The 12501-nt window shown below is 44.3% G+C and overlaps 1 protein-coding gene across 1 annotated transcript in view; it reads right to left on the minus strand.

Moving 5' to 3' along the window:
• The window catches only part of LOC115152318 (cystic fibrosis transmembrane conductance regulator), a 47833-nt gene that overhangs the window by 9987 nt on the left and 25345 nt on the right, over positions 1-12501 (minus strand). The window contains exons 14-21 of the mRNA XM_029697084.1: positions 8796-8882; positions 7861-8413; positions 7253-7513; positions 6854-6982; positions 2232-2269; positions 1735-2021; positions 1417-1496; positions 1183-1333 (exon numbers count right to left, since the gene is read on the minus strand). Of these exons, the coding sequence (XP_029552944.1) occupies positions 1183-1333; positions 1417-1496; positions 1735-2021; positions 2232-2269; positions 6854-6982; positions 7253-7513; positions 7861-8413; positions 8796-8882 (1586 nt within the window). The remainder of the gene's footprint in view (positions 1-1182; positions 1334-1416; positions 1497-1734; positions 2022-2231; positions 2270-6853; positions 6983-7252; positions 7514-7860; positions 8414-8795; positions 8883-12501) is intronic.

Here is a 12501-nt window from a genome sequence, read left to right on the forward strand (position 1 = left end):
ATGTAGCCTCATTTTGACCAGCTAATAGCCTAACCACCAATCAGGCAACATTTTGGACTAAACGTAAAAATTCTGTTGCTGCTGGATAATTTGCTATGACAATACAAATGAAGATCCTACACCTGTATCTCTTCTAACAGTCTGACATGGACAGACAGGCAGGAAATGGACTAAATGGAAGGATGGAATGAAGCTGACAGCCTCTCTGCTCTCCAGTAGCTTTGATCACAAACAGGTGAGTGAAACCCTCTTTCTTAGGGGTATTATATGAATCTACGTCGATTTAAGGGCTTCTTTCCGCCAATAAAGGACAAATGTAGAACAAGACAAACATACATGAGAATCTGCGTGTGTTTTGTCCATAGGGGACAGGGAGAGAGTCTGTGTGTGTTTTGTCCTGTTGGGGACAATGTGCGTGTTTGTGTGTTTTGTCCAGGAAGGAACAGTTACAGAGAATGTGGGTGTTTTGTTTAGTCGTGGGTGTTTTGGGAAAGGAAAGGGAAAGGGGGATATCTAGTCAGTTGCACAGCTGACTGCATTCAACTGAAATGTGTTTTCCGCATTTAACCCAACCCCTCTGAATCAGAAAGGTGCGGGGGGCCTTAATCGACGTCTACGTCATCGAAAAGTTGTCGTTGGATGTTAACTGTGTGTTTTGTCTAGTTGTGTAGTGGGAGACAGGGAGAGAGTTTTGTCCTTTTGGGGACAGTGAGTCTGTGTGTGTTCAGTGAGGGGCAGTGAGAGAGCGATGCCAGGATGGAGCCAGAGGAAATCCCTGATCAGATTTTCACTCCGACCCCTTCGTGCTCTCCATGGCTGCGGGAAGGCCTTGGTGTTGCCATCGGCGACACACTCGGAATGACGAGGATCAGGAGGAGTAATGTCGGAATGTCCCAAGCCCCTGCACGGACACACACACACACTTCTTTCTCACTAAGTAAGTTAGGGGGGAATGTATGGAATGTTATCAGAATGTTGGGAATTGTTGTGGTGAGGGAGAATGTATAACCCTTACTTGCATAGTACAATGTAACTTCTGGAATAGTTCCAAAAGTGTAAACACTGCCCGTCTTTCTCGCCAATCAAGATGAATCACGCACACCTCCAGTATTTGAGAGTTCTCCTTCCCCAGCCCCAGGTTAATCTGTCAACAGCCCCATCCAATCCCCCTCCCAGTCTCACCCTCAGCCTCCAGTTGTTTGAGCTGCTGTCCCGTACGCAGAAAGTACATCCTCAGAACCACGAATATGACGGCCAATGGGATCGCGGCAATGAAGATGTACGGCCTTATGATGGACACAGTAAATATGGCACCCAGCACGATCAGAGTTAACTAGAGGGAGAGAATAGGAAAAAGTCAGAGAGAGAGAGAGAGATAGATAGAGACTGAGACTGGCAGAGCAGCCAGTCACCTACCTGGATGAGGTCAAACAGTGCAAGGGGAAGCATGTCGTCGATGGTGGCCATGTCTTTAGTGAACCTGTTCATGATCCGACCTAAAGTACAGGACAGAAAAACACACGCATGGAGAATTGACTGCCGCTGGTGGTCGTACTGACTAACTGAATGGCTGACAGACTGACTGATTGATGTATAGGCTGTGAGATTGCATAGACAACTGACTGATAAGTTAGCCATTAAAGTGTTCAGATTCTGGTAGATGCATGCACACTATGTATCTATAGCTGATACATAATCCTTGGTTAAGCCAGGGGTTTCAGCAGCTGCGCTCACCGGTCTTCATAGTGTTGAGTACGGCCATGGGGGCCCTGAGCACAGCGGTCAGCATCTGTTCATGCAGCCTCTTGGACACGGTTAGTAAAGTGTGGACCAATGGCAGGCCTCTGAAGAACCCCAGCGCCAGAACGCTCTCCGACGTCGCCACGTAGATGTAGATGATGTAATAGGCGCTGGTCGGCGTGACGATGACTGGCTTTTGGACGTCGGGGGACGAGGCGTTGGCGTGTTGTTGGTCTACGTAGTTAGGCGCCGACGGGTTAGCCTCCTCCGTCCAGATCTTACTGGGAGGGAGAGAAGAAAGCACAATGGTTACAATGGTATCTGAATGGTGGTCTTCTGTCTGAGTATTGTACTTTGTATTGGACTGTTTATATGTTATCAGGCTGATCTTGGTGTCTTGTGGTGGATACTACTTGTTCACAATTGATTGTAGGCTGATCATCCTAGAGCCTTGTGATGAATATTACACGTAGAAACAAATAACAACTTACTCTGTGATAAGAAATATCCCCAGGACAGAGCCAGCAACCTGCAGCACATGATAAACACAGTTAGACTGAGGGTGGCACCATGCACTGTAATTATATTGTCAATAGGCAATATAATTAGGCAATTATGATCCAACAGAGACCCTGTAGTAGAAAGAGGAGGAAGGGAAGCGCTACTAAGGTACACAATAGTACATTTTGGGACACGGAAGGTGCTCTTTGGTAAAAGGGGTGAATTGGTCATCAAAAAGAAAGGAGGACCAAGGCACTCTTCATATAATTAATTAAAATGCCTTTATTTGTATGGCATGTTCAATAGAAACAAAGTTTTAAAAATCCGACGCGTTTCGGCTAAAATGCAGCCGAAACGCGTTGGATTTTTTCTTTTTGAGAGACCCTGTAGTCTCGCACTACGTCACTCTGTATTCTCGTTTAAGAATTCCAGAAAGGCTGGAGTTGAGGTTAGGATTCTCTAATACAGTATTGTTATGGGTTAATATAGAATCTTCCCCTTATACAGTATTGTTATGGGTTAATATAGAATATTTCCTCTAATACAGTATTGTTATGGGTTAATATAGAATATTTCCTCTAATACAGTATTGTTATGGGTTAATATAGAATATTTCCTCTAATACAGTATTGTTATAGGTTAATATAGAATATTTCCTCTAATACAGTATTGTTATGGGTTAATATAGAATATTTCCTCTAATACAGTATTGTTATGGGTTAATATAGAATATTTCCTCTAATACAGTATTGTTATAGGTTAATATAGAATATTTCCTCTAATACGGTATTGTTATTGTTTAAGGCCAGGCACAACACTCTAATAGGGCAATTGTCTTCCCCTTAATCATATTACAACTTTTACCAGTTGAACGTGGACACAAATATAACACTTTTTTGTATTACAATTTTTCAGAAATCTTTTATTAAAATAAGCAAATGATGTGATTTCTCATTAAATATGCACCTGTCTGCATTTCACACATATCCACTTTTTCCGGACACTGGATGAAGTCAGCCTAAATATTTTGGTTTCATTTTGTTATGACATTCCATGACCGAACTTATACATAGCAGATTGTGGACAAATACTTTTTTCATCTTTCTATCCGTAAAATACTAAAGAAAATGCCTTTTTGTCGATGAACATGTAAGAATGAACTTCATAGCCATTAAATATTGCCGTGCTCGAGGGTGTGTGGTATATGGCCAATATACCATGACTAAGGACTGTTCTTATGCACGACGCAATGCGGAGTGCATGGACACAGTCCTTAGCCGTGGTATATTGGCCATATATCACAAACCCCCGAGGTGCGTTATTGCTATTATAAACTGGTTACCAACATAATTAGAGCAGTAAAAATAAACGTTTTGTCATACCAGTGGTGTACGGTCTTATATAACATGGCTGTCAACCAATCAATCTTAAAGGGAAATAATGCCCACTCTAGAATGCAATTCAAGCAAATCAGAAACGAGTATTCAACAATAGCGTAGCATAATACACACTGCTCAAAAAAATAAAGGGAACATTTAACCTGTTGGGGCTAGGGGGCAGTATTTGCACGGCCGGATAAAAAACATACCCGATTTAATCTGGTTACTACTCCTGCCCAGAAACTAGAATATGCATATAATTAGTAGATTTGGATAGAAAACACTCTAAAGTTTCTAAAACTGTTTGAATGGTGTCTGTGAGTATAACAGAAATCATATGGCAGGCCAAAACCTGAGAAGATTCCATGCAGGAAGTGCCCTGTCTGACAATTTGTTGTCCTTCTAGGGCATCTCTATCCAAAATACAGCATTTCTGCTGTAACGTGACATTTTCTAAGGCTTCCATTGGCTCTCAGAAGGCGCCAGAAAGTGGAATGAGAGCTCTGCAGTCTCTGGGCTAAGTACAGCAGCTCTGTTTCTTACTGGCCTGCCTGGGGACAGTGACACTGGAGATGCGCGTTCATGTGAATTCTCCATTTTGTTCTTTCAGTCTTTGAACGAATACAACGTCGCCCGGTTGGAATATTATCGCTATTTTACGTGAAAAATCGCATAAAAATTGATTTTAAACAGCGTTTGACATGCTTCGAAGTACCGTAATGGAATATTTTACATTTTTTTGTCACCCTTCGGATAGTTACCTGAACGCATGAACAAAACGGAGCTATTTCAATATAACTATGGATTATTTCGAACCAAAACAACATTTGTTGTTGAAGTAGAAGTCCTGGGAGTGCATTCTGACGAACAACAGCAAAGGTAATCCAATTTTTCTTATAGTAAATCTGAGTTTGGTGAGGGCCAAACTTGGTGGGTGTCAAATTAGCTAGCCGTGATGGCCGGGCTATGTACTCAGAATATTGCAAAATGTGCTTTCGCCGAAAAGCTATTTTAAAATCTGACACCGCGATTGCATAAAGGAGTTCTGTATCTATAATTCTTAAAATAATTGTTATGTATTTTGTAAATTTTTATTGTGAGTAATTTAGTAAATTCACCGGAAGTTTGTGGTGGGTATGCTAGTTCTGAACATCATATGCTAATGTAAAAAGCTGTTTTTTGATATAAATATGAACTTGATTGAACAAAACATGCATGTATTGTATAACATAATGTCCTAGGATTGTCATCTGATGAAGATCATCAAAGGTTAGTGCTGCATTTAGCTGTGGTTTTGGTTTTTGTGACATATATGCATGCTTTGAAAATGGCATGCTTTGAAAATAATCTAATGTTTTGCTTTCGCTGTAAAGCCTTTTTGAAACCGGACAGTGTGGTTAGATTAATGAGAGTCTTGTCTTTAAAATGGTGTAAAATAGTCATATGTTTGAGAAATTGAAGTTATAGCATTTATGAGGTATTTGTATTTCGCGCCACACGATTCCACTGGCTGTTGACTAGGGTGGGACGCAAAGTAACTCCAAGTCAATCACACTTCTGTGAAATCAAACTGTCCACTTAGGAAGCAACACTGATTGACAATACATTTCACATGCTGTTGTGCAAATGGAATAGACAACAGGTGGAAATTATAGGCAATAAGCAAGACACCCCCAATAAAGGAGTGGTTCTGCAGGTGGAGACCACAGACCACTTCTCAGTTCCTATGCTTCCTGGCTGATGTTTTGGTCACTTTTGAATGCTGGCGGTGCTTTCACTCTAGTGGTAGCATGAGACGGAGTCTACAACCCACACAAGTGGCTCAGGTAGTGCAGCTCATCCAGGATGGCACATCAATGCGAGCTGTGGCAAGAAGGTTTGCTGTGTCTGTCAGCATAGTGTCCAGAGCATGGAGGCGCTACCAGGAGACAGGCCAGTACATCAGGAGATGTGGAGGAGGCCGTAGGAGGGCAACAACCCAGCAGCAGGACCGCTACCTCCGCCTTTGTGCAAGGAGGAGCAGGAGGAGCACTGCCAGAGCCCTGCAAAATGACCTCCAGCAGGCCACAAATGTGCATGTGTCTGCTCAAACGGTCAGAAACAGACTCCATGAGGGTGGTATGAGGGCCCGACGTCCACAGGTGGGGGTTGTGCTTACAGCGCAACATCGTGCAAGACGTTTGGCATTTGCCAGAGAACACCAAGATTGGCAAATTCACCACTGGCGCCCAGTGCTCTTCACAGATGAAAGCAGGTTCACACTGAGCCCGTGACAGACGTGACAGAGTTTGGAGACGCCATGGAGAACGTTCTGCTGCCTGCAACATCTTCCAGCATGACCGGTTTGGCGGTAGGTCAGTCATGGTGTGGGGGGGCATTTCTTTGGGGGCCGCACAGCCCTCCATGTGCTCGCCAGAGGTAGCCTGACTGCCATTAGGTACCAAGATGAGATCCTCAGACACCTTGTGAGACCATATGCTGGTACGGTTGGCCCTGGGTTCCTCCTAATGCAAGACAATGCCAGACCTCATGTGGCTGGAGTGTGTCAGCAGTTCCTGCAAGAGGAAGGCATTGATGCTATGGACTGGCCCGCCCGTTCCCCAGACCTGAATACAATTGAGCACATCTGGGACATCATGTCTTGCTCCATCCACCAATGCCACGTTGCACCACAGACTGTCCAGGAGTTGGCGGATGCTTTAGTCCAGGTCTGGGAGGAGAGCCCTCAGGAGACCATCCGCAACCTCATCAGGAGCATGCCCAGGTGTTGTAGGGAGGTCATACAGGCACGTGGAGGCCACACACACTACTGAGCCTCATTTTGACTTGTTTTAAGGACATTACATCAAAATTGGATCAGCCTGTAGTGTGGTTTTCCACTTTAATTTTGAGTGTGACTCCAAATCCAGACCTCCATGGGTTGATAAATTGGATTCCCATTGATTATTTTTGTGTGATTTTGTTGTCAGCACATTCAACTATGTAAAGTATTTAATAAGATTATTTCATTCATTCAGATCTAGGATGTGTTATTTTAGTGTTCCCTTTTTTATATATACAGTATATAGTTCCGCTCCATTGCACATCATCCATTGTAAATTGTTTATACATCCGTATCATGCATAAAAGATGATTCAGATTCAGATTTTCTCTAATACTATACTAAACAATAACAGTACTGTATCTCCAAGACAGGGATTATCTAATGCTATCATTTAATACCGTTTCTTTACCTCTACAGCGAAGACGAGGAAGATGAAGATGAGGACGTAGACGAGGTTCCTGTTGGTGAAGATGTAACGCAGGTAGGTGTTCCACGACGTCGTCTCAAACACGTTCTCGCGCTTGTCTGCAAAGCATTGCTGCGAACAGACAAAAGACACATGTCAAATGAAATACTCAAACCTAGCTGTTCTTTGTGTTTTGTCTTCAAATGCCTCTATTCAAACTTTGCTTTGAAAAAGGTGGTTCAAACACTGGTGCACTTCCTGTGACGTACCCTGGGCTATTCCTTGACCATAACCCTAAACTTAACCCTTACCCTAACCTCCATGTGCTCATGAAGACCAGCAGTTACAGAGGAAAACATCCAACCTGCCTTGAACCCAACCAGCTCCCTTCACTGAACCTACCTCCATGTCCTGCTCGTCCACATCCTCGCTGATGTCATAGACACTATCTTTGGACAGGCGTCGTGCGTAGATGTCCAGCTCAGAGGCCAGCTCGCACTGCGGCGTGATGGACAGCTTCTTCCTGAAGGATGTCTGGAGCTGCTCCCTCCTGCCCTCCCCCCGGGCGTTGGTGATGAACTGCAGCACGGACTGGCGGCGCTGCCCGCTCAGGTGCTGCAGGCCATGATGGTACTGGTTCCCCCGCGGCAGCGACTCTTCAACCTATAATAAATAATATAATATATGCCATTTAGCAGATGCTTATTAGTAGACGCACCTCATTTAGTAGATGCACCTGCAATCAAATAAATGGATTAGTCAAATGCACAGGACACAGCATAGTAGTATACACAGTGCAATGAAATGCTTACTTGAAATGCAAGCTCTCCTCTCAAACAGTAGAAAAACAGCACAATAAGAATACTTTGAGCTGGTTTCCCAGACACAGATAAAGCCTAGTCCTGGACTAAAAAGTATTTTCAGAGATTCTCCATTGAAAGCATTGCTTTGTCCAGGTGTGCGAGAAACCTCCCCTCAGTCAAAGAAAATAAGTAGAGAAGCAGCCTCACCTGATCGTCCTCGGGCACCACTGAGAACTTCCTCTCTGACAGCTCTCGCACGGCATCCTCGATAGTGGTGGACCCGGGTGGAGGAGCCTGGGCTTTCTGGGGCCCCATACCGATGAAGGAGAATTTACGGGCCGGCGCTAACGGATTAAGGATAATTGACTGTTTACGTTTTTCCGCTGCTGTGAGACCGTCGCCCCCGGCAATGGTGATGGCTTGAGGGCCATTGTTTGTACAGATGATCGGTGGCGGGGGCTGGCGGAAGGACTGGTGGATGAGTTCGGGGCCACGGAAGACGGCGGATTCATCGATAGAGACGCGTCGGAGGGTCTCGGTGAGGATGGAGCTGCGGCGTTCGGCTTTGATGTTGTCGTAGGCCTCCAGGCCCAGGAGCAGGGAGCTGAAGTCTGGTCTCTTGGCCTGCAGCTCGGAGAAGGAACCGTAGAAGTAACACACTCCGTTGTGAAGCAGAAGGATCTTGTCCGCTCTCTTCAGGTGCTCCAGCTTACTAGTGACCACGATACGAGTCTTGGAGGACATAAGTTTACACAGACACCTGGCAGGAGAAAATACATGTATCCTTTGTTTAGTTTATCAAACTTTACCTTAGGCATTTGTGTTCAATCATGTGCTTGCCCTCATTTCTGGGTGGGAAAATGCTGATAACACAAACATCAGAAATTAGATCAAAGGTCATGAATGTCAGACAGGAAGTTAAATTTCCATGAAAAGCCCTTTGATCGACCAAAATAACATTTCACCAACTAACCCAAGTTGTCACTAGGTCAAACACAACAAGAAAGACCCAACCTTGACCTTAACTTTCTCTCCTCTCCTTAACCATTCACCCTGCTCATTCCACTCAGCCCATACCAACCCTCCCCCATCCTCCAGGCCCCGGCCAATATGAAAGCCTCAGTGTTGAGCCACAGACAGACCTCTCAAAGATCTCTTTCTCAGTCACAATGTCCAGGTGGGTAAAAGGTGAATCCAGTAGGTAGAGGTCGGCGTCTTTATACACAGCTCTGTAATAGCACACACAAACACACAGAGAAACACACACACACGCAAACGTGAATGGAAAAAAGTCATAAATTAAATAGGCTTTTAAATGAGGAAGTTCAGTCCCTGTGGGATTCAACTCAGTTTAAGTGATACATTTACTATGACAATATAGCCAAACTGACAATTATGTATTTTGTTAAGTGGGAGCAAATGGGAAACCAGTACAATAAAACCAATAAATAATGAATATGTCGGAACGTTGGAATATACAGTACCAGTGAAAGGTTTGGACACACCTACTTATTCAAGGGTTTTCTTTATCTTTACTGTTTTCTACATTATAGAATAATAGTGAAGATTTCAAAACTATGAAATAACACATACGTATAGTAACAAAAAAAAGTGTTAAACAAATCAAAATATATTTTATATTTGAGATTCCTCAAAGTAGCCAGCCTTTGCCTTGATGACAGCTTTGCACACTCTTGGCATTCTCTCAACCAGCTTCACCTGGAATGCTTTTCCAACAATTTTAACACTTGTTGGCTGCTTTTCCTTCACTCTGCGGTCCAACTCATCCCAAAACATCTCAATTGAGTTGAGGTCGGGTGATTGCGGAGGCCAGGTCATCTGATGCAGCACTCCATCACTCTCCTTCTTGGTCAAATAGCCCTTACACAGCCTGGCGGTTGTGTAAACAAATGACAATAACACTAAGCGCAAACTAGATGGGATGACATATCGCTGCAGAATGCTGTCGTAGCCATGCTGGTCACAACTTCTCCTCCATGCTTCACGGTGGGAACCACACATGCGGAAATCATCCGTTCACCTACTCTGCGTCTCACAAAGACACAGCGGTTGCAACCAAAAATCTCAAATTTGGACTCATCAGACCAAAGGACAGACTTCCACCAGTCTAATGTCCATTGCTCGTGTTTCTTGGCCCAAGCAAGTCTCTTCTTATCATTGGTGTCCTTTAGTAGTGGTTTCTTTGCAGCAATTCGACCATAAAGGCCTGATTCACGCAGTCTCCTCTGAACAGTTGATGTTGAAATGTGTCTGCTACTTGAACTGTGTGAAGCATTTATTTGGGCTGCAATTTGAGGCTGGTAACTCTAATGAGCTTATCCTCTGCAGCAGAGGTAACTCTAGGTCTTCCTTTCCTGTGACGGTCCTCATGAGAGCCAGTTTCATCATAGCGCTTGATGGTTTTTGCGACTGCGCTTGAACAAACTTTAAAAGTTCTTGAAATATTTCTGCAATGACTGACCTTCATGTCTTAAAGTAATGATGGACTGTCGTTTCTCTTTGCTTACTTGAGCTGTTCTTGCCATAATATGGACTTGGTCTTTTACCAAATAGGGCTATCTTCTGTATACCATCCCTACATTGTTACAACACAACTGATTGGCTCAAACGCATTAAAAAGGAAAGAAATTCCACAAGTTAACTTTTAAGAAGGCACACCTTTTAATTGAAATGCATTCCAGGTGACTACCTCATGAAACTGGTTGAGAGAATGCCAAGAGTGTGCAAAGCTGGCATCAAGGCAATGGGTGGCTACTTTGAAGAATCTCAAATATAAAATATATTTGGATTTGTTTCACACTTTTTTGGTTACTACATGATTCCATAGGTGTTATTTCATAGTTTTGATGTATTCACTATTATTCTACAACATAAAAAATTGCAAAAATAAAGAAAAACTCTTGAATGAGTACGGTAGGTGTGTCCAAACTTTTGACTGGTACTTTACATTAAGATGCAATGTGTAGTAATAAAGTTAGGTTGTGTCACGCCCTGACCAGGTGAACTCTTCTATTTTGGTCAGGGTGTGGCATTTCTATAGTTTATTTTCTATGTTTTGGTATAGCCTTGCTTTGGGGCGTATTTCTATGTTGGGTTCTGTCGATTCCCAATCAGAGACAGCTGTCGCTAGTTGCCTCTGATTGGGGAATCATATTTAAGTTCCTTTTCCCCCCACGATGTTTGTGGGTTGTTGTCTCTTTGATTTTGAGCAGCTAAAGTATCGGTATTTTCTTGATTTTGTGTACGTGTTTATTTCGGTGTAAAAGAATAAACATGTGTTCGCTCCCAGCTGCGTTTTGGTCCGCTTCCTCGTTACCTGACGCCGAACGTTACAGGTTGAGGCTGCAGAAGCAACAAAAATAAAACAAATTAGATCATAGAACACCACAGTTACAGGAGCTGAACTAACAGCCAAATGAAAAAAAAATATTGATACGGTAGTAATCATCTTTTTCATAGGGCAATATGATCATTAGGATGCACTATCCATGCATACACTGTCCCATAACAGCAGTCTCGTGGGCAAAACAACACAAGATGCTTTCTCCCTTCAATAGTATCAAAAAAATTTGATAAAAGCATTGTCACATGGGCCGAATTGTCACGTCCTGACCATAGTAAGATGTTATTTTCTATGGTAGAGTAGGTCAGGGCGTGACAGGGAGTGTTTTTCTATGTTTTTTATTTCTATGCTCATGTTCTAGTTTTGTATTTCTATGTTGGTTTTGTTTGGGATGATCTCCAATTAGAGGCAGCTGGTCCTCTAATTGGAGATCATACTTAAGTAGGGTTTTTTTTCCACCTGGTGTTGTGGGATCTTGTTTTTGTATTGCTCAGTGAAGCCTGCAGAACGTGATGTTTGTGTTTCTTTGTTTATTGTTTTTTTATTAGTGTTCTGAGTAATATAATAAATATTTATCATGAGCACTCAACACGCTGCACCTTGGTCTACTCCTTACGACGATCGTCACAGAAGATCCCACCACCAAAGGACCAAGCAGCGTGATCAGGAGTGGACCTGGGAGGATATTGTGAATGGAAAGGGATACTGGACGTGGCAGGAGATCCAGGCTGGATGGGATCGCCTCCCATGGGAACAGGTGGAGGCAGTGAGAGAAGAACGGCAACGTTTCGAGGATCGAGCATGGCAACGACGGAAGCACGAGAGGCACCCCAAATTTTTTTGAGGGGGGGCACACGGGGAGTTTGGCAGAGTCAGGGTGGAGACCTGAGCCAAGCCTGAGCCTCCTGGTCTCCAGTTCGCCTTCTCGGTCCAGGATATCCTGCGCTACGCACTGTGTCGCCAGTGCGCCTGCATAGCCCAGTTCATCCTGTGCCCGCACACCGCACTTGCCGGGCTAAAGCAAGCATCCAGCCAGGACAGGTTGTGCCAGCCATAAGCTCCAGACCTCCAGTGCGCCTCCACGGCCCAGTATACCCTGTGCTTGCTCTGCGCACCCGGCCTCCAGCAACGTTCCCTAGTCCAGAGCTCTCAGTGACGTTCCCCAGTCCGGAGCCTCCAGCGACGTTCCCTAGTCCGGTGAGACCTGTTCCGGCTCCACGTACGAAGCCTCCAGTGATGATCCATGGCCTGGAGCCTGTAGGGATAATCCATGGCCCGGAGCCTGTAGGGATAATCCATAGCAAGAAGCCTGTAGGGATGATCCATGGCACGAAGCCTCCAGTGATAATCCATAGCCCGGAGCCTCCAGTGATGATCCATGGCACAAAGCCTCCAGTGGTGATCCAAGGCACGGAGCCTGCAGTGATGATCCATGGCATGGAGCCTGTAGCGACGGCCTGCAGCCAGGAACCTCCTGAGACGGC

This window comes from Salmo trutta, chromosome 17, assembly GCF_901001165.1.
Source record: "Salmo trutta chromosome 17, fSalTru1.1, whole genome shotgun sequence".
Taxonomy (NCBI): Eukaryota; Metazoa; Chordata; class Actinopteri; order Salmoniformes; family Salmonidae; genus Salmo; species Salmo trutta.